Below are 19,416 nucleotides of genomic sequence, written 5' to 3'. Positions count from 1 at the left end.
TACATTTAATATAAATTATTTATTATTAAATTATTTATAATAATTTAATTTAAAAATTATAATGATATTATTAATATTTTGTGAGTTGAAATTTGATGATATATAATATAATTATAAAAAAAATATATAATATAATTAATTAGGTTCCGTTGAAATATGAGACAATCTTCTAATATCTTATTGTAAATTCTCTGTTATCACTTATAAATAGATAGGACCTTAGACATAACCTCCTCAACTCTCTCCCCAAACCATCGTATGATAGGAAGAAAGAGAAAGGAAAGGATTACTGCTGATTGAGCCTTACAGATCAAACAGAAATATCTGATGACATCAAAAGGTAAGCATAGATCTATATGTTTGATTTTAATCCTGAATTACCTTTATACTCGAGAATTGCTAAGCAGTCGCCGTCGACCTTGCTGCGAATCTGCGGCAAAGGCTGCGCTGGGCAGCGTGCGTGCCGCAGCGCAGCAGGCGGCAGCCGTACGCGGGCATCACAGTGCCATGCGACGGCCGGCCGCACACGGCCAGAACCCGTCCATGCGACGGTCGGCCGCACGCAGGCAGACAGCCCAGCGGCGGCCGTGCGTGGGTAGGCCGTGCACAGGCGGCGGCCGCGCGCGGGCAGGAACCGCCGCAGCGGCCGCGCGTGGGCAGAGGCAGCCCCGCGGCGGCAGCGGCCGTGCGCGCCGTGCGCAGGCAGGAAAGGCCGCAGCGGCCGCGCGCAAGCAGCGGCGCACGCTGGAGCCGCCACAGCGGCCTCGCGCGAGCGGCGGCAGCGCCGCACGTGCAGGCGGCGGTGGCGGCGCAGGCAGATAAGGGGTTTTGGCATATTTACGGTTTTGCCCTCGAGACTAGGTTTTGTAAAATTACAGTTCTGCCCCCTTGCAAATTTTGTAACTCTGTTCTGTCAACGTATTTACAGTTTTGCTATCGGGTCTAATTTCTACTAAATTACAGTTCTACCCTTCGTAAAGAGCATATTTCCGATTTATATTCTATCAAATATTTACAGTTTTATCGTTATGAAATCGAGAAATTTAGTTTATATTCTTAATTATAAAATTCAAAAATATGATTTATTATAATTATGATTAAATTTAATCATGATTATATTTTTTGATCATTTGATTGAATTTAATTTTGGGAAAAAGGATCTACTCCTTGCAGATTGATAACAATCTTGGATTAAAGACGGTACGTTGCAGATTAAACAGAAATCTCTGAACATATGACATCAAAAGGTATGTTAAACGAGATTTATATATTTGATTTCAATCCTGACATAAAGGTTATTTTCACATTTTAATACAGCATATTACATATTTTTATGCTTACAATTATCCCTTGGTAACAACTGGGATGGTGAATCTTTCTTCTTTCTTCTTCCTTTCCTTTCCTTTGAAATGGACAATGCTTTCCTTCGGTAAGAGAATGATGAATCTTTCTTCTTCTTTCTTTTGGGTCGTCATGTTTAGAACTTGTAGTAGTCTTCGGGTTGGGATTGTTTGTTCAGTATTAGGTTTCTGTCTCGGCTGATTCAACCATAAAAAGGTGATCTGGGTTTCTCTAAAGATTATTTAGCTTATTCGGTGGATCCATCTATTCTTAGCTGTGATAATGTGTTTGGTTCTTTGTGATGCCATTAATTTAGATCACTTTTTGCAGAGTTGGGTTTGAAGCTGCAACGGAAGTGTGCCATTTTTTTTTTATCAGCTTCATCTACTTTTTTTTTTCTTGTTTGCTTTCTGCTCGCAAAAAGAGAATAGTTCTTTATTCCTTCATCCTTTCCATTAAAATACATTGCATCAGCCTACTGTTATCTCAGTTTGTATTCACTAGATTACACTTCAGGACTTAATTTTCCTAGTTTGTATTCACTATATTACACTTCAGGACTTCTTTTTCCTGTTTACTGTAGACCTTCATTTTGTTCTTCGCTGATATGATTTGAACATTTACAAGCCATTTTCGGATTGTGGATCTGTGAATTGAATCGTAGACCAAATGGAGCAGATAAACTCACAACCATCTGAAGAAGATAGCTGTGGTGAATCGACGAACAAAGGAAATGAAGATTTGAAGAAGGGACCGTGGACGTCTGCTGAGGATGAGATTTTGGTGAATTATGTTAACAGATTTGGTGAGGGGAACTGGAATGCCGTTCAGAAGCACACAAAACTCCGTCGATGTGGCAAAAGCTGTCGTCTACGGTGGATTAATCATCTCAGGCCAAATTTAAAGAAAGGTGCTTTTACAGAAGATGAGGAGCAGCTGATCATTGCACTCCACTCTAAGATGGGAAACAGATGGGCTCAGATGGCTGCATTTGTAAGGCAGTCTCTCTCTCTCTCCCTCCTTGTGATATGACGTAGTGCTCGCGTATGGTGCATGATAAGTAACCAATATACTGCCTTAATTTGCTTATGCATTAGTTGAGGGAAATGTTTTTGCTGAATGTTCTCATGATGGTTTCTTTTGGCTTGTGCTTAGAGCCTTAGATTAGTGCAGTCCTACTTGTTTAGTTGGGCAGTTATGAAGCACTAACAATTGTTAAAAGAATACTTATGGCTGGAGATAATTTGATGTTTCAAAGACCATCAAAATTGCTACTCAACATTTAGTCTCCATGAATTTTCATGCTCAACATAAGGGAATACTATAGGAGGAAGAGAGGTGAGAGAAGGATGAGAAGAAGAGGAGGGTTGTTGACAGTCAACAGCCCAACTGTTGGCAGTCAACAGATGCTGACAGGCTGTCCAAATAAAAAAAAAGGAAAAACCTGTTTCTAACCTGATGAAATTGTTCTGTCCAAGCCTTAGTTCTGGACTGAACCAGTAAATACTGATAAGTATGTGCTGGGTATGATTGGTCTTTTGAACCTTGCTTGTCATATCCATCCGTATGTAGTAGGTCTCGACATGATCTCCACAGTACTTGAATACTTTCTCAAAGCATATATTATAAAAAAAATAAAAATAGGATATTTGGACAATAGTTTGTCGATACTTCTTGGGAGTTTTTGTTCTCAAATGTTGATACATTTATTATAGTCCAGAAGGATGTTGAATTTGTTATAATATTACATGGTGTTTGTATAAAATTTTAAAAATAATGATAAAAATTAAAACTTTTATGTTAAACTATTGTAATTTTCTCTTTATTGTTGAACTATTATATTAGTAAAATAAATTTCTTTCATGAGAAATGGGTTTAATGCTAGTTATTTAATTGTTGTGATTTACAAGGTTTTTCATTTATAGTAATTTGTATATTATTTTTGCTTACATTTTATGTTAATCCCTTTTTTTTAAAGATTTGACATATTGGCATATCCATATCATAGATCGTATTTTATCTAATAACTTTATTCATGTTTATAGCCCTCAAGGCATGTGTCCAACATTGAAGTGGTGATATTCTTGACTTAGCGACCATTAAAATTTCAGTATATTTTTTTCCTTTATTTTTTTAATCTGGTCGACACAGTTAGATACAGGTATAGTTTCCATCTACATCTTAAACTTTCTCCAGTAGGATTATATAACAAAATTCTGTATGCATGCTACTTTGGAAGTTGTTTCATACCAACTTTAAATGAAGTAGTTCTATCCTGACCATACACAATATTTCGGCATCTTATTCTTGGTGTATTTTGATTTTTCTTACGATTTTAGCTATTTGATTTGCCCTATTATGATCCTGCAACTCATTTTATTCCTTTTTAGTTGCCTGGGCGTACCGATAATGAGATAAAGAACTACTGGAATACACGAAAGAAGAGATGCCAGCGTGCTGGTTTGCCCCTTTACCCTCCAAATGCATGCCACAATGTCTCCGAGGAAAATGTGCAATGCTCACGTCTCAGCAAGTACAGTTACAGTTATGATCAGCCTCTTGAGCTCCTTCAGGGAAGCTTCCCTGACAGTCCTGATATTATATCTGACAACTTCCAGACAAGTTATGGGGCTTCCTCCTATGCAATGCCATTTGCGGATGCAGCGGGTTTTGGATCCCAGAATTATTCCTTTGCAAATCCAACAGCTAATTGTGTTGAGCAATCTACAGACTCTGAAAAATTTCTCCTTGCCTTACATGGTAGTGTTGCGGATGTTTATCCTACAACCAAACAATTTTTGTTTCAGCCTTCAGGAAGCACACCTCGGAATTGTTTTGGTTCTCTCCATGGTGCTGATCCCAGCAGCCAGAGCCTGGCACCTTTGCTAGGTGCCATCCCTGGCAGCTATGCCCTTCTAAATGATACCTTCTCTACTTATTGTCCCACTCGTGGAACTGCAAAGTTAGAGCTCCCTTCAGACCAATGTGTAGAGACTGATGCCAGTAGCAGGCTTAGCTGCCCAGCCACACCTGTTTCAGTTTATAATGTTCAATCTCCATCAGCAACTGTCTCAGTGCAATCCAATTTTGTTTCACCATGGAAGAGTGGTCCAATGCTTCGACAGGCGCATGTACTGAGCGATGCAGAGAAGGAACCATCTGAGATGAGCTCAATTACTTCTACCATCAAACCCAATGATGTTTTCGAGTGCTCAGGTCTTAGTATCAATGATATGGAGTTGTATTCTACAGCTGTTGCTGATTCATATATGGAATCTCCATCAGCTCTCGTCTCATTGCAATCCAAATGTTTTCCACCATGGAAGAGTAGTCCGGTGCTTCAAGAGGCTCATGTACTGAGCAGTGCAGAAAAAGAACCATCTTTGAAGAGCTCCTCAGTAACTCCTATCGTTAAATCCAGTGATGTGTCAGAGTGTAGTATCAACGGGACAGAATTGTACTCTTCACCTGTTGCATTTGATAGGTATGTCAAATCTCCATCAGCTACTATCCCATTCCAGTCCAGTTGTGTTACACCATGGAAGAATGTTCCATTAAGATCAGTACTTCAAGAGGGGCATGCACCGGGCAATTCAGAGGCAAAATCATCTGAGAAGAGGTCAGTGACTTCTATCATGAAACCCAATAATGTGATCTGCTCTTCAGGGTTAAGTATCAACGACAGAGAGTTTAATTCTAAACCTGTTGTAGCTGATACATATGTGGGATCTCCACCAGCAACTTTCTCGTTGCAATCGAAATATCTTACTTCATGGAAGAGCGATCCAGTTCTGGTAGAGGCAGATGCATTTGATAGTGCAGAGGAAGAACCATCCAAAAAGTTCTGTTAAAAGTGTTCACTGCCAAGTATGAATGACACAGGGTTGGAAGAACTCTTCGATCCAAAATTTCAGTTCTCATGCTTCCATCCGGACTGAGTTCCCGTGCCCTTCCAACGGTGGCAGTTCATTGCATTATCTTCATATTTAAGTTTTGTGGTATCATTGAAAATGGGAAAGAGTTCATGAATTTTTTAGGTCCAGAAAACATTCATTCCGACAATTACATCGTTGATGTTTCCATGTGAATAGAATGTACTCATTGTTCCACTGTATGGTGCAATAAAACAAAGAGGCTCACGGCCTGGAAGTGGTGACCTTTCTGTTTGGGTGATTGATCCATTTTCTATCTTCCACAATAATCTCTTGTACTTTGTGAACAAAAGCTTTATGAAATGAAATCAAAGAAGAAGGAATGTTGTTCATATTCTAATTGAGTATTAACAGATTGAACGAGGAGCCAATTTACCTGATTGACTATTTCCAAAAATGGCACACAATGTTGTGAAGATGATGATGACTGGACAAATGTGTCCCAATTTTCTAGGATATGTTCTTTAGAGGAGGCAGCTACATTGAACTTCTCATAGATTTTATAAAAGTTTGAGTTAAAAATAATTTTAGAAAAAAAAATAATTGAAGAAAGAGCTGCATATGTGAGAATTGTTCTAATATGAGATTGACCTAAATATTTGATAAAAAAAAATTATGAACAAAAATACCATGTTGGTTAGGATCAAGAACTCATCTACTTCTACACCAGAATGCTCCTTTTAAATATTACAATAGGAAGATATATTCTGATTCAGCATCAAAGATTTTTAATTGGATAGATTGTTAAATAAATTTATAAGTTGATGTGACTAAAATATTTAATCAAATGCCTGAAATAAGGATTAGCATTTTACCAGATTATAATATTTTATGGCATGGAAAAAAGTATTGTTAGATATTATTTTCATAGGAAAAAAAAGGAATATTGAAACTGGCATCGCTTATCGGGTACGGATGTGAGAACCGTGGACCCGAAATAAACCCAGGAAAACAAAACCCTAACTAGCGTTGCTGCAATCCGCAGTCTATAAGAATGGGATCCCGTGCCGCCGAGTCTTCCTCTCCAATCCTCGTCTCCCTTCCTCCGCCCCTCATCGCTGCTCCTCCTGTTCTGGATCCCCAATCGGTTCCTTGTGTTGCTCTCTCTCTATCTCTTTGGTTGTAGTTTGCCTTGAGGGGTAGGGTTTGCAATCTTTGATTTGCTCTGTGGTCTTCGTTCTTTTTCCGGTGTTTCGGTTCGAAGCATATCACCGCATGGTGCTACCCCGGGCTCCTCTGAGGAGCTCCGCTCCCTGGTGACGACGCGAGCCCCAATGCCCGTGCAAGATCGATTAGGCCGCGCTGTGTTGCAGATCGGTTCGCGATCTCCATCGGCTGATCTGTGTCAATGCGTTGGCTAAATAATGCATCTCTTTCATCTTTTCCTTCTCTTTAAGAGTTTGTTTGTTTTGGATCTGAAGATTGTGCCTCTCCTCACCTTCAGTTCTTTGGGGATTTGTTGCCCATAGAGCTTAGTCATGGAGGCAAAGATCGAATACCGGTGTGGTCAACGTGGTGGCATATTCTTCTTCATGAATTTGCCTCTAAAAACTCTCGCCATATGAACCCCTTTTTTCTCTTTATTTCGAAGCAATCGATCCTCATTTGGGCGATGATTACAACTTATCCGCGCTTCTGATTTTTATTCATGAAGAATAACGGAAAATTGGTTGAATTTCTTGATATGAGCCCGATTATTTTCTTTTTTATTCTTACGATGGTTTTCTTCTTGCAAGTATTTGCTTGCTTCATATTAGGTTTTTTGATCCGTTGGCTGTGATGACATATTTTACAGCTTCAAAATGCCAGTTCTGCTTCAGAGAATTCATGATTGAGGAAGCTGATAAAAGACTGAGCCTTCTCTGTTTGACATCTATTCCGAATTCTGCTTCTCTGCTGTATGTTTTCTGAGTTCTAGTACTTGCTTCGCTTGCCCATGATGTTGCTCCGTTTTGTGGATGTAGTTGGCTCCAATTCCCTGTTTTGCAGGGAGAATCTGCTTGGTGCTGTTACTCCATATCCCCGGAGTGGCACGCGACCTTCCTGGTCATTTCTATTTGATCGCTAACACCGAATTTACTCGTTGCGGGTAGTAAATATCATAAGAGCTTTCAAAATAATTCGATTATAAATGTCATTTTAAGACTTCAGATGGTTTTATTGGGTCAATCCTTACACTATATGGACAATGTCTGTGGAGAAGAAAGCCACAAGTGCTACCAACTATAGTCGAGCGTAAAGGGTCATGTGTCCAAAATCAATTTTCTTTTAATTGACCCTGAATTGTGAGTTATTCAAAGTCATGTACCCTCGTCGAGAACATTTTGGATATAAACATTGTCAAATTTGATCATCAGGTTTTTCTGAAACAGAAGAACGAGTCTTCCATATTCCAGTAATTTGCTCCGTTAGACGAATGATTCTTATTTTAATATTCTTTGTTTCGTTCATCTTGATGAGCTCAAAGTTTCAGAATGTTCTCATAGACGATCATTGACATCTCCCATCCTATGATAATTTTACATAAACAAATTGAACAACAACGTACAAATCACTGATGCTAATGTGTAGCTTTCGTATTCTGCCGTATGTAAAGCAACTTAAATGCACCCACATTTGTTGTTCTAAAGCCGAAGTAAACATTCATGTTTGCTTCCGTAGACATCTAAAACTGTATACTTTAGATGCAGGTTCATACCCTAACGAAGAAGATGCTTAGCTCAGGCCCGCTGTTCCCATCTGGGTTGAGCATGTACAGCGTTTCCGAGTCCTTGCTTCCCACCACCTTGTCGAAGTAGGCCCGCATGTACGTCGTCTCACCTTCGACGGCGTCGGTCATGTGGTCGGGGAGCACGCCTGCGCCCGTGGACACGGTGTAGAGCAGCTGCATTATCTCCAAATCCTTCTCCGAGGGCTCCCGCTTGACGCCGTACCCGATCTTGCGCCCGTTGACGAACGCCGTCCACAGTGGCTCCTCGAGCAGCTTCGTCTTGTCGGCGGCCTTCTTCTCGCACTCCAGCGCGACCCGGAGATGGTCGGAGCCCATCTCCTGCATGAACTTGCCGGTGGGGATGGCAAGCTCGAGGAGGAGGATGGGGACGCCGCGGGGGTTTTCCTGGATGGCGAGGGTGATGCGGGACTTTCGGTGGCCGAAGAGGGTGCCGGTGGTGCGGGTCGCGCCGCTGATGTGGCCGTCGGCCGCGCGGCTGCAGCGGGGGAGGGTCGCATGGAAGCGGCAGGCAGGGGTTAGGATGGGGAAGGACCGGAAGAGGGATCGGATGGCGCGGATGGCCTTGACATTCTTGACGGCCGGTCGCTTCTTCTTGGGCTGGCTAAGGGTGATGGCGGGGCGAGGGGAGGATGGGCTGGAGGCGGACTCGGGGACGACGGCACTGGCCATTGCGGTCATGGAGGACCGCAGCGGGCGCGTCGGTGGGTTCTTGAAGGAGGGAGGCGTGGGATTCACGTCGTCTGCAATGCTCGCTTTGGATGTTTTGATGGAAGATGTGGTCAGAAGAGAGGAGGGTGGGGGTGTTTGATGGTTGCCGATTGGTTTGTGTTAATTTAGGTTATCTTGGGATTTAGGTGGTAGTGGATGGGGGCAACTGTGGCCCATCTTCATTTGAGGGTGCTTGGTATCGTTGGCATCACCTGCCAGCGATCGTCCAATCCTGTCGTGGTGCGTCGTTATCTCTTATAATTTTATTATGCGTCGCGCGACAGCTTCTCGTCTATATATATATATATATATATACAGATAAAAAAAGAAAAACAATTCAACAAAAAATAAATAATAACAATTTGATGTAAGTGGAGGGGCATGAACACTTTGGTTGTCTGTCATGTATGAAGCATATAAATTCTTTTCGATTTTAATGATACATATGAATCATTGTGATTGTCTTTGATGGTTATGATCATTAGCACATTAGTACAAAATTTGTTTTCTGAGAAAAAAGAAAAAAAAATTAAGTACATGAGACTTGTGATAATGTGGAGTCCAAAGATGATCAATAAATGCAGTCCTCTATGTATTGTGTGAGATATCTTTCATTTGATGTAATTGTCCGTCGTCTCTCTGTAAACTAGTATTAGTGATTTGTATTTTGATGGAGGGTCGATTGACTTCTGTCCATTTTCCATCTTTTTATGTGGTGTCATGTAGAACAATCCATATTTGTTTGACTTGTATCAAACATATAATCTTTAATCCTGAACCCCTATTTCCATTACAAAATCAATCATAGTCCTACGACTTTTACATTGTTGACATCAATCGGGTCATGCCACATGAATTTAATTTCGAATTTGGACAGTGGCTATCAGGGCTAAATTAATCTTTTTCAATTTATTATTCGATTTAATGAGATCAATTATAAATAATCTTTTTATATGTAAGAATGAACTAAAATAATATCGGTTAGTATTAAATCACTCTATACATGTTACTCCTGTTAGGATCGAGAGCACTAAGAGGGGGGGGTGAATTAGTGCAGCGGATATCTTTTAGCGATTAAAAAGCGAAGGCTGCGTTCGTTCGATAAAAATCAGTTTTGAAGCAAAAGCCGACTCAAAGATAACTTATGACTAAGTGCAGTTTACGTCTAAACGTAGTTTACGTCTAAACACAATTTACGTTTAAATGCAGTTTGCGTCTAAACGCAGTTTTACGTCTAAACGCAGATTTACGTCTAAACGCAGATTTACGTCTAAACGCAGATTTACGTCCAAACTCAGTTTACGTCTAAAATGCAGTTTTACGTTTAAACGTAGTTTACGTCTAAACGCAGTTTTACGTCTAAAACGCAGATTTACGTCTAAACGCAGATTTATGTCTAAACGCAGATTTACGTCTAAACGCAATTTGCGTCTAAGCGCAGTTTGCGTCTAAACACAGTTTGCGTCTAAGCGCATTTTACGTCTAAACGCAGCTTACGTCTAAACGCAGTTTGCGTCTAAACGCAGTTTACGTCTAAACGCAGTTTGCGTCTAAACGCAGATGACAGTTTGCAGTTCTAAATGAAATCAAGACGTACACGTAAACTGCACAGAACCATGTTCGTAAAAGCGCAGAGAGACAGTTTGCAGTTTGTAGATGAAATCAAGACGTAAACGTAAACTGCACAGAATTCGTTCGTAAAAGCGCAGAGAGCAGTTTGCAGTTTGTAAATGGAATTAAGATGTGAACGTAAACTGCACAGAACTCGTTCGTAAAAGCGCAGAGAGCAGTAGCTATGTAGGAGGTTTGCAGTAATGATAAAGTGCTCAAAATAAACGCAAACCAGAGATTTAGAGTGGTTCGGTCAGTCTTGACCTACTCCACTTTTGGCTTCCTCCACCGGCGAGGTCACCGACGTCAACTAGGAGCCTTCCTTCAATAGGCGAAGGCCAACTACCCTCTTACAGATTCACTCCTTTTGACGGGCTCAGGAGACAACCCTTACAAATGTTTTCTCTCCTCTCTTTACAACTCAAACTTGAAGAACAGAAGGAGGAGGAAAACTAGCAGTTTTGAGCTCTAAGAACCACTGAAAAGATCAAGATTTCGGCTTGAGTTCTTGCTCTCTCAGTGCTGAATGGGTGGGGTATTTATAGGCCCCAACCCAATTCAAATTTGGAGCTCAAAACGATCAAATCCCGGAATTCCGGGATCAGGCGGTTGCACCTCTTGACTGGAGAGGTTGCACTGCTTGGCAGAGCTCGAAGACCGAGCTCAGGCGGTGCCACCTCTCTGCCAGGGAGGTTGCACCGCCCAGTCTTGCTCAAAGACTGAGCTCAGGCAGTGCCACCTCTCTGTCAGGGAGGTTGCACCGCCCAGTCTAGCTCGAAGACTGAGCTCAGGCGGTGCCACCTCCCGGCTGGGGAGGTTGCACCGCCCAGTCTCGCTGGAAGGCCTAGCCCAGGCGGTGCCACCTCCTGGCCTGGGCGGTTGCACCTCCTGGTGCAATCAGGGTCCGAATGGTTCATTCCATTCGGCCCAATTTCAGTCTTTCAGGGGCCCAATTGCCCCAAGATTAAGCCAATGGGATCACCTCCCATTTTCCAACTTAATCAACGTGCTAACTACGATTAAATCTAAGACAACTTCTGCAGCTTTGCTTCGGTGCGTCAATCGCTCCTTCCGGCGAGTTTCCGGCGAACTTCCGTCGATCATCCGATGAACCCTCGGTGATGCTCCTGCGGACTTCCGGCAAACTCCTGGACTTTGCGACGATCCACTTGGCAAGTTCCGACGAGCTTCGCTTGGCAAGCTTCTGGACTTCTCGGATCTGTTCTCGCAGAACCTCCGACGACCGTCCGAACTTCCGTCGAACTCTCGAACTCCCAATGTGATCATGAACTTGACTCCGGCGCAACTCCTGCTGCTTGTCTTTCTTTCATCGTAGTTAATCCTGCACACACAAAAACAAAAACTTCGATCGAGACAATTAATCCTAAGCAATTAATCAAGTTGTCCGGCATGTCATTGGTCCCTCGACGCTTCGTCCGATTCTTCGGCGCATCGTCCTTTCCTGCAGCCTATTGCCCAATCGGCCAGTTGACTCCGCAACTCCGATATCCTTGGCACAATACCCGCTCTTCTTGGCCCGATGCCCGAGTCCACGACCCGAAGCCTTCTGTCGATACGTCAACCGATCCACCGGCCCGACGTCCAATCTTCTGACATGTTCCTCCGGCACAACATGATGTTCCTGCTTTAATTGTCTCATCCTGATCGAAGCACCCTGCGTCACTCAAAACGCAGATTAAATCATAAACATATATCAAGGAGTTTCATCATCAAAATACGAGATTCAACAACTCCCGTATCAATTTGATGGCTTGAGCGAGGCAGACTCATCTCTATTTTCTCAAATGTATTTTTGGGATCGAAAACAAATAATTCCTTATTACTCTGTATACTTAATGACTTATCAATTTATAAATAAAAAAATTACATCTAAAAATATATTACTCGCATTTTGATGATTTCAAAGACTTTCTTCTCCTATTTTACTTTTTAATCCTTGAGTTAATAGAGCTAATAAAAGATTTTTTCATGATTTATGAAAAAAATTAAATGGGTAAATTAGGAGGTAGCTCTCATATTTAGCTTAGTTTTTCATAATTAAAAGATAAATTGATATGGGAATAATGACACCAACATAATGAAAACAAAATTTTCATAGGTGATTGTGTTTTGATGAAAAATGTTTACCTTTATATATTTTTTCTTTTTCTGTCGCAAAAGTGAAGAAAGAGGGGGGAGAAATCGGGAAATGCATAATAAGCGGATGGTAAATAATAAAATAATAATAATTATTATTTTTAAAGAAATTATAATAATAAGAGGTTGGGAAAAAAAGAAAAAGAAAAAGGAAGACTGTTAATAGTAAATTTCATTTATTTTAGCAAAAGTGATTGTGGAGTCTCCGATTTGGGCGTTCAGTGTGTGTGAGAGAGAAAGAAAGACATGGCGGCGTCGTCGACGAGCGGCAGCGGCCGCGACATAGGCGGCAGCGGAGGAGGGTTGGCGGCAGGGGAGATGGAGGTGGAAGCGTATCGCCGCCTCTTCCCCCTCCCCTTCTACGAGCGCCACCTCCTCGACTCCGTCCGCCCCGACGCCCGCCCTCTTCATCGCGCCCGTGATACTTCCATTGCCCTCGGTTCCTCTCCCTTCTCCTTCTTCTTCTTCTTCTTCTTCTTCTTCTTCTTCTTCTTTTACAGAAAATATGTAGTCCAAAATGTTCTTACTCTGCTGTCGAACTCTCTATCATCCTTGACAGGCCCTGTTGCTTCTGCTGATGGCTCTGCTTTGGTCAAGATTGGCGACACGGTACATGTTCTCTTTCTTCCTCTTTCATTTTATCATTTGAGCCAAGAAATTGGTTTTCTGTTTACGTGTACCACCTGCTTGATGAAATGCTTCTGCTGTGCAGACAATGCTAGCAGCGATCAAGCTTGAGGTCATGACCCCATCTGCTGATGCGCCTGATGAGGGCTCTTTAGGTCTGTCCAATGGTTATTCTCTCCAGGGGTTTATTGCTTCGCAGTTTTATCTTTGTTTTCTAAATAATATTAAGTATCGTGTAATGCTTTATGTGCAGCTATTGAGTTCCACATGCCACCAATTTGTTCGCCGATTGTTAGGCCTGGGAGACCAGCGGAGGTAGCTCCTGTAGTTTCGAAGCAATTGTCAGATGTTTTACTGAGGTAATCCCATCTTTTCAGTCAGCTCTTAGGTATAGCACCGTTGAGTTGTCTAATTTTTCTTTTACTGCCGAAAAACTCAGTGTCTAAAATTCATTCCTTTTGCAACTGCAAATTATTGAAACAGTTGCTATGTACTTATGGGTCAAGAAGACATGACCCTTTGAGTCATCATCTAAAATTGTTATTGATACTTCGTTTTGAATTTTTTGCCCCCTTTTTTTTTTTATTTTGAATGAAGGAGATTGTTTTTCGGTTAACACCATTACTTCATTACAATTGATCAGTTGAAGAAGGATATAGGTTATTCAAAAATTATAGAGATGATGAATTTCTTATCTTTGAATTTTTTTAACATGTATCATGTGGGAGAGAAAGGTGGGTGACAAAATGCTTTTGTGTTTGATCAAGTTGTCACTACCATTTAATGCTGAAAATGGGCCAAGCTATTCTCAAGTTGACCCCAGGTGCTAGTAAGACTACATAGTAACTGTTATCTAGGTTCGACTATTCTCTCTACATGGAAATCTACTATGACGAGATTTAGATTGGCTGTCTCTTGGTTTCAGATATGAAAGGCAACAAGTCAAGTAGCAGCTAATTTCACCTGAGCCCGAATTTAACTGTGTTATCAAAACATGAACCATGTACCTACTTTACTACTTGTTCAGCATCAGAAACTAAATCTCCTGCTTAAGTGTTGGTTTGGTTTAATGGATCAAATCGGATTAGTTGGTTGCTGAAGTTAATTTGACACATTTTTTTTTTTGGGAGAAAAGTAGTAAATCAAGTGGAGAAGCCCAATTAAAGACATGGGAGACTTATGATGAAATTAACTTTACCTAAATAGTTTTATATGGTGAAGGTTTTATACCCTAAAAATACCATTGAGAAAAAAGGCTAAGGTGACATTAAGTTAGAGTTTAAGTTGTTTTCTGCAGCTCATAGGGTCGCAGTAGGCTAATGGAGAATTGAAGTGGTCTCAACAAGTTTACATATTTCTTTTAGAACCATAAAATGTAAATTCATCGCATCTTATCCTTAATGACAAACTTCCACACAGTTAGGCTGTGTTAATTTTGCCATATGTGAATATGTGTTCAATATTTTATCTGTGCAAAATGTTGAGAAGCTTTACCATTGTATGGACATGCTTTTGTTTGTTCCTTTTATAAAATGGCAAACTTGGTTCTATTTTATTTATTTATTTATTCAGTAATTATAGTATTATAATTGTGGTTGCGCTTGACTAAAATGAGATGTATGAACTGTGCAGTGAAGCACTTCCGGTGACATCTTTTTTAGTTGTTTTCTTGATACTATAGAGATCCTCCGAACAAATGCTGGGCATCAACTAGCAGTTGAGGATGCTAAAAAATTGCCGCACCTTACCTGCTATTTGTCCCTTTCACCTTAGTCAACAACGAGTCATACTTTGATAATCTTTACTATACATGGTCTCTAAAATGCAGCATAGTCTCTTTACCTTTTAGATGTTAATCTCCAGAGTCCTGCATCTTGACCTAAGAAGTCCCTCAATTGTCCTTTGTCACTGGAAGACCCTGTGAATCTGTATAAGAAATATTTTTCACCTCACTACTTTTACTGTTTAATCCATTATTTTTTCTAATGCTGCTTATAGATTTTGTATGGGTTGTTTGAGTTGTTGCAGTTCTGGGATGATAAATTTAAAGGAGCTTTCTTTGATTACTGGAAAAGCTGCATGGATGGCCTATCTGGTATGGTCTTTCTATTAATATTTTAATATGTCTCTGGATGATGCTTATTTTGCGTATTTATATAATTGTCTATGCATAAAGACAAAGGATGCTGTACATGCTGGCTCTGATTCATTTTAAAATTACGTTTACAAGTTTAAAGTTTGATAATATGTCCTAAGTGCTTCTCTTTCAATTTAATATGAGCTGCATGTTCTTTTTTCCTTTTTGCAGGATATTTATTGTCTCAACGCTGATGGCTCTCTATTTGATGCCGCACTACTTTCTGCAATTGCTGCATTCTCTCACTGTAAAGTCTCTTTTGATTTCAATAATGAATCAATTCTCATTCTGTAAGCCTTGAGGGTGTATTTGAGAAACATCTCTTTGGATATTTTTTCTCCTTAGCTTCTTTTTTGTTTTATTTTTAATTTAATTTAATTTTCTTTTGTCCATATTTCATGTTCTAGTGAAATAAGATTGCAACTCTGCAATTTTGCCTTACATAAGATTTTCAATTTACATAGACGTTGCAAATGACATGCACACTTTATTGTGGCAATCGATGGGCCTACTTTAAGGAAGCATGTTCTAGTTTAGATGCAGAATTGCATTATCTTCTTATATGTATCTTATTTTCTTAGTGTATAATTTAGTGCTCTAAAAATTCTGATTTGCTTTGGTCAAAACATGTCAAACTTTATTTTAAACAAATTATTTGGGAAACCTTATATGTTGAGTATCTGATAGTTTGTTTCATGTTACTTTATGCCTATTTATCTTCTTCAGCCATCTATAAGCTTCATATGACATTTTTTTTGTTGCTCTTATGTTTATTTATCTTCTTTAGCCATGTATAAGTTTCATATGGCACTTTGTTGAAAATTTTCATGTTGATCTCATTCAAAAAGCACTTCTTGTTTGTTGCTTGTTATTCTCTGTTGTGTTTGAAACTTTGTATCAATTTTTTTCATCTCTTTTATAGTAGTGTATACTTGATTTCGAGTCCTACGTAATAAACTATTAGAGGATTTTTAAAAAAATTAATAACATCTTTCACATTTTCCAAATATGTACTTTATACTGGATTTTGATGATTAATAATATAAATCCTGTTGTTCTTCAGTGCAAATCCCCCTTGTTTCTCTCAGTGATGATGGAAGAGTAGTTGCAGTTTCTGGGGATCTACTGGAAGATGAATCAACACCAGAATTGGTTAATAAAGAGAGGAAGCTTTTGCTGCACAGTATCCCATTTTCTCTAACATGCATACTTCACAAAAAGTACATCTTGGCAGACCCAACTGCTGAGGAAGAGTCAATTATGGAAACTTCTATAACTGTAGTTTTGGATTCTTCAGAGCGGCTGGTGTCGATCTATAAACCTGGGGGACCAGTTCTTGCCCACACATCAACTGTTAAGGTTCGTCGCAATACCATTTTTTGCAAAGCTACTAGGTAAATGACAATGGAAATGTTATTGCTAAGTGAGATATATAAACTTCTTAACTTCTTAAACATCTTAATGATGTCTTTGATGAGATTTAATTTTACAAGCGAAAGTTTTTGTGATGTGCATTTCCCATGGATGTTTCATAATTTTAGTTATCACAAAGCGTTATTGTAAAGTACAGCTGATTGATTATACATTAATCTTAAACAATATCCAAAGTCTTTTCATTTGCAAGGGTAAAATTCCATAGATTGATTGTCTTCATATTCCACATTGGTAGAAATCTTGTGCATTAGACAACCTGTTTTTTTTTTGTTTTTGTCTTAAAAAATGTAATGATTCAGTTCGTTTGCATATATCAGTAAGAGTTTACGGTTGTTTAATGGCTTAGCTCTTAGGTCTCACAGTTTCTGATTTAATTAATTTTTTTCCTTGTGTTGTTGCATTATACATCACTTTGGGAGAATGTGATGGAAGACCTGTAAAGGCATATGCAAGAGACTATTCTTGTCTCTTGTTTAAATATAATGTGTTACTTATTGAGAACAGAGTCCATGTAGGCTACTAACACAATTTGTTATTTGTAGGATTGCATCGTTCTCACAAAACATAGAATGAAGGAGCTGCAGAATATATTAGAGGAATCCCTTTCTGCCATGGAGGTAGTCTAGCTCTTGTTTGTTGGAGCAAGCTGTCATTTGATGTCTATGGGTATCATCAGGTAATACTGATCCAGATTCGTCTGTGGTTTTTCTCCCGTTCACTATGACATCACCTGTTCCTTTTTGAGCAATTAGATGAAACATAGGATTTGGGTAGAAACTGTTGATTCATGCACTGATCTTTCTTTTCCATATCACTTGTCAACTATAACCACTGGGTTTGCTGGATTTTTTCTGGTTAAACTATAATGACAACCTTGATGGAATAAACTATAATGATTATCTGCTTTCTTAATTTTTCAAATTTGTTTTCCCTTTTGCATTATTAATTTTTAAAATTTCAAGTTTAAGATTAGAATGTTAATCTTTTCTATTTCCTCATTGATATTATACAAGAAATAACGAAAGTGTCTAGTCTTTCTTGTGGGAGTGATACAACTTGCATCTGCTGTTCCACAGGCATAAAAATTTGCGCTCAGTTCTATTGGTCTTCGAGAATCTGATTTAGATTTTGGTCCGAAATCATGTACTCGATGCTCTACTGCTTGCAATGTATGATCAAGATCTGAAAATTGAGAGTGGGAAAGAAAAGACATGCCTAGAATCAGATGGACATTTAGCCGAAACGATTCATCTGAGCACGTGGAAACAATGGATGCTTAATTTCTCTTCCTCCTTATGCTCTGTTGCCATGATTTCAACTGGAGTAAGCTGAGGGTATTACTATTCTTTACCAATTCAAGTTACTTTTTTGTTTTTTGTCTGACCTAAGATCTGCATCTGGTGCATAGCTTTTGGACTTTAATACCTAATGATAGGGATGAAACAAGAAAAACTGCAACAAGGCCATGAGTGCATGAAGAACTTGTGGTTTAGGTTTTTGTTTGTCTTATATGAGTTTACTCTTTCTTCACGTTTTAGTTTCTGTTGTCTGTTAAAGAAGGATGAAGACATATTGCTTTATAGGAAAATAGTGTATCTATCATAATTGGAAAAAAAAGAAGAGAATAATAGTATAACTAGATGCCTCCTTCATAAACTCAAATCTATTAAAATTTCAATTTGTTATTTTTCAGCAACATTCTTAACTATCAAATATGTTCCAATCAATTGAGATGGAACTTAATCAATCAGAAAATGACTAAACAAGCTCATGAGATTTGCAACGTGGACATTTCCTTAATTGGTATGATTAGTTGATAAGTTGAATTGTGGTTGTCACCTCAGATCCAATGTTGAGCTTGTCGCAGGTAGATTGGATGTTGGGAAGATGAGAGAGAGATTTGATATAAGATAATAAGGAATTTTATTTAAAGGATTTGGGGATAGCAAGGAGTATTTTGTTGTGCTTTCTAGCCATCTTTCTGTTCTATAAGCAACGGGGTCTTAGTGATTACCTTCAATAAACAGTTACCCAAGTCATCATATCCGACCATTAAATGTTGTGGTTATAAGGTAAGTGGGAATAGCTCGTCGTTATTTCGGCTGAGTAGACCATCTTGTTGGTGTGAGTCATCGTATCGTCCTCGTTGGTACTGAGTCATCATCCCTGTAGGACCATGATGACTTGGTAATCTTATGAATGGATATATGATGTGGACATCATGTTGCCTATGTTTCAAGGCCCTCGTATCATCTATCCCATCATGTTTTAACACATGGAGTTGGTCGAGACACGATGCTTTGTGTGGTGGGCCATCCAGCCACATCATCCATTGTGTCTCAGGATGTATTGACTTTAGGTTGTTTAGTAGTCGCTTTATGGCTGACTTTGATTGCATCGTTACTAAATGATGCATCGTGGTTAGCTTTATGGATGTATTGACATTTCATGGTTGAATTTGTCTATGTCACTATTAGAAGATTGATTGTGACATCGTCGATGGACACTTTATGATGTGAATCAGTTATGTCAATCGTTAGGGGATGCTTTGTGATTGAATTCAGTTGCATCATCATCATTATGGGATGCTTTATGGTTGGATTCGATCATGTTATGGTCGAACGATACTTTGTGAACTAAGTTAATCATATCGCGTGTATTTTTTAGTTTGGTGCATTGTGTGAGCCAAGGTTCGTTGTATCGTACCATACCGACGTTTCGATCTGGGCTCGGTACGG

General features: G+C 39.5%; 3 protein-coding genes, 2 non-coding genes and 2 pseudogenes across 8 annotated transcripts; 6 read left to right on the top strand and 1 right to left on the bottom strand.

Annotated features, from left to right (window-relative positions):
- Positions 1–200: 200 nt before the first annotated feature.
- Positions 201–5,503, top strand: LOC103990835 (transcription factor GAMYB). 3 transcript variants are annotated; one of them, XM_065158422.1, is made up of 4 exons: positions 201–340; positions 1,158–1,247; positions 2,006–2,334; positions 3,732–5,503. In XM_065158422.1, exons 2-4 carry the CDS (start codon positions 1,235–1,237, stop codon positions 5,190–5,192), a joined length of 1,803 nt encoding a protein of 600 aa, XP_065014494.1. In that variant the 5' UTR covers positions 201–340; positions 1,158–1,234; the 3' UTR covers positions 5,193–5,503. The 3 variants fall into 3 exon arrangements, with proteins under 3 accessions (XP_065014494.1, XP_065014495.1, XP_065014496.1); XM_065158423.1 differs by having other exon boundaries at positions 219–340; positions 1,174–1,247; XM_065158424.1 differs by lacking the exon at positions 201–340 and having other exon boundaries at positions 1,183–1,247; positions 1,969–2,334.
- Positions 5,504–6,484: 981 nt separating this feature from the next.
- Positions 6,485–6,638, top strand: LOC135643895 (small nucleolar RNA snoR134; annotated as a pseudogene).
- A 242-nt stretch (positions 6,639–6,880) lies between these two features.
- LOC135643893 (small nucleolar RNA U36a) lies at positions 6,881–6,965 on the top strand. The gene has a single exon (XR_010498382.1). It is a non-coding gene; the product is annotated as a small nucleolar RNA U36a (small nucleolar RNA).
- Positions 6,966–7,041: 76 nt separating this feature from the next.
- On the top strand, positions 7,042–7,135 carry LOC135643886 (small nucleolar RNA Z223). The gene has a single exon (XR_010498376.1). It is a non-coding gene; the product is annotated as a small nucleolar RNA Z223 (small nucleolar RNA).
- Positions 7,136–7,205: 70 nt separating this feature from the next.
- On the top strand, positions 7,206–7,305 carry LOC135643887 (small nucleolar RNA Z278; annotated as a pseudogene).
- Positions 7,306–7,725: 420 nt separating this feature from the next.
- On the bottom strand, positions 7,726–8,849 carry LOC103991134 (protein MIZU-KUSSEI 1). The gene has a single exon (XM_009410494.3). It carries the CDS (start codon positions 8,680–8,682, stop codon positions 7,966–7,968), a length of 717 nt encoding a protein of 238 aa, XP_009408769.3. The 5' UTR covers positions 8,683–8,849; the 3' UTR covers positions 7,726–7,965.
- A 3,824-nt stretch (positions 8,850–12,673) lies between these two features.
- Positions 12,674–18,208, top strand: LOC135642707 (uncharacterized). 2 transcript variants are annotated; one of them, XM_065159073.1, is made up of 9 exons: positions 12,674–12,898; positions 13,040–13,089; positions 13,193–13,262; positions 13,361–13,466; positions 15,136–15,202; positions 15,416–15,491; positions 16,308–16,603; positions 17,221–17,354; positions 17,755–18,208. In XM_065159073.1, the coding sequence occupies exons 1-8, from the start codon at positions 12,727–12,729 to the stop codon at positions 17,302–17,304; spliced, it is 921 nt and encodes a 306-aa protein (XP_065015145.1). In that variant the 5' UTR covers positions 12,674–12,726; the 3' UTR covers positions 17,305–17,354; positions 17,755–18,208. The 2 variants fall into 2 exon arrangements, with proteins under 2 accessions (XP_065015145.1, XP_065015144.1); XM_065159072.1 differs by having other exon boundaries at positions 12,677–12,919.
- The last annotated feature ends 1,208 nt before the right edge of the window (positions 18,209–19,416 follow it).

This window comes from Musa acuminata, chromosome BXJ3-7 (assembly GCF_036884655.1).
Source record: "Musa acuminata AAA Group cultivar baxijiao chromosome BXJ3-7, Cavendish_Baxijiao_AAA, whole genome shotgun sequence".
Taxonomy (NCBI): Eukaryota; Viridiplantae; Streptophyta; class Magnoliopsida; order Zingiberales; family Musaceae; genus Musa; species Musa acuminata.
Note: the sequence above shows the minus strand (reverse complement) of the source record. Positions and strands in the feature narration are given on the sequence as shown.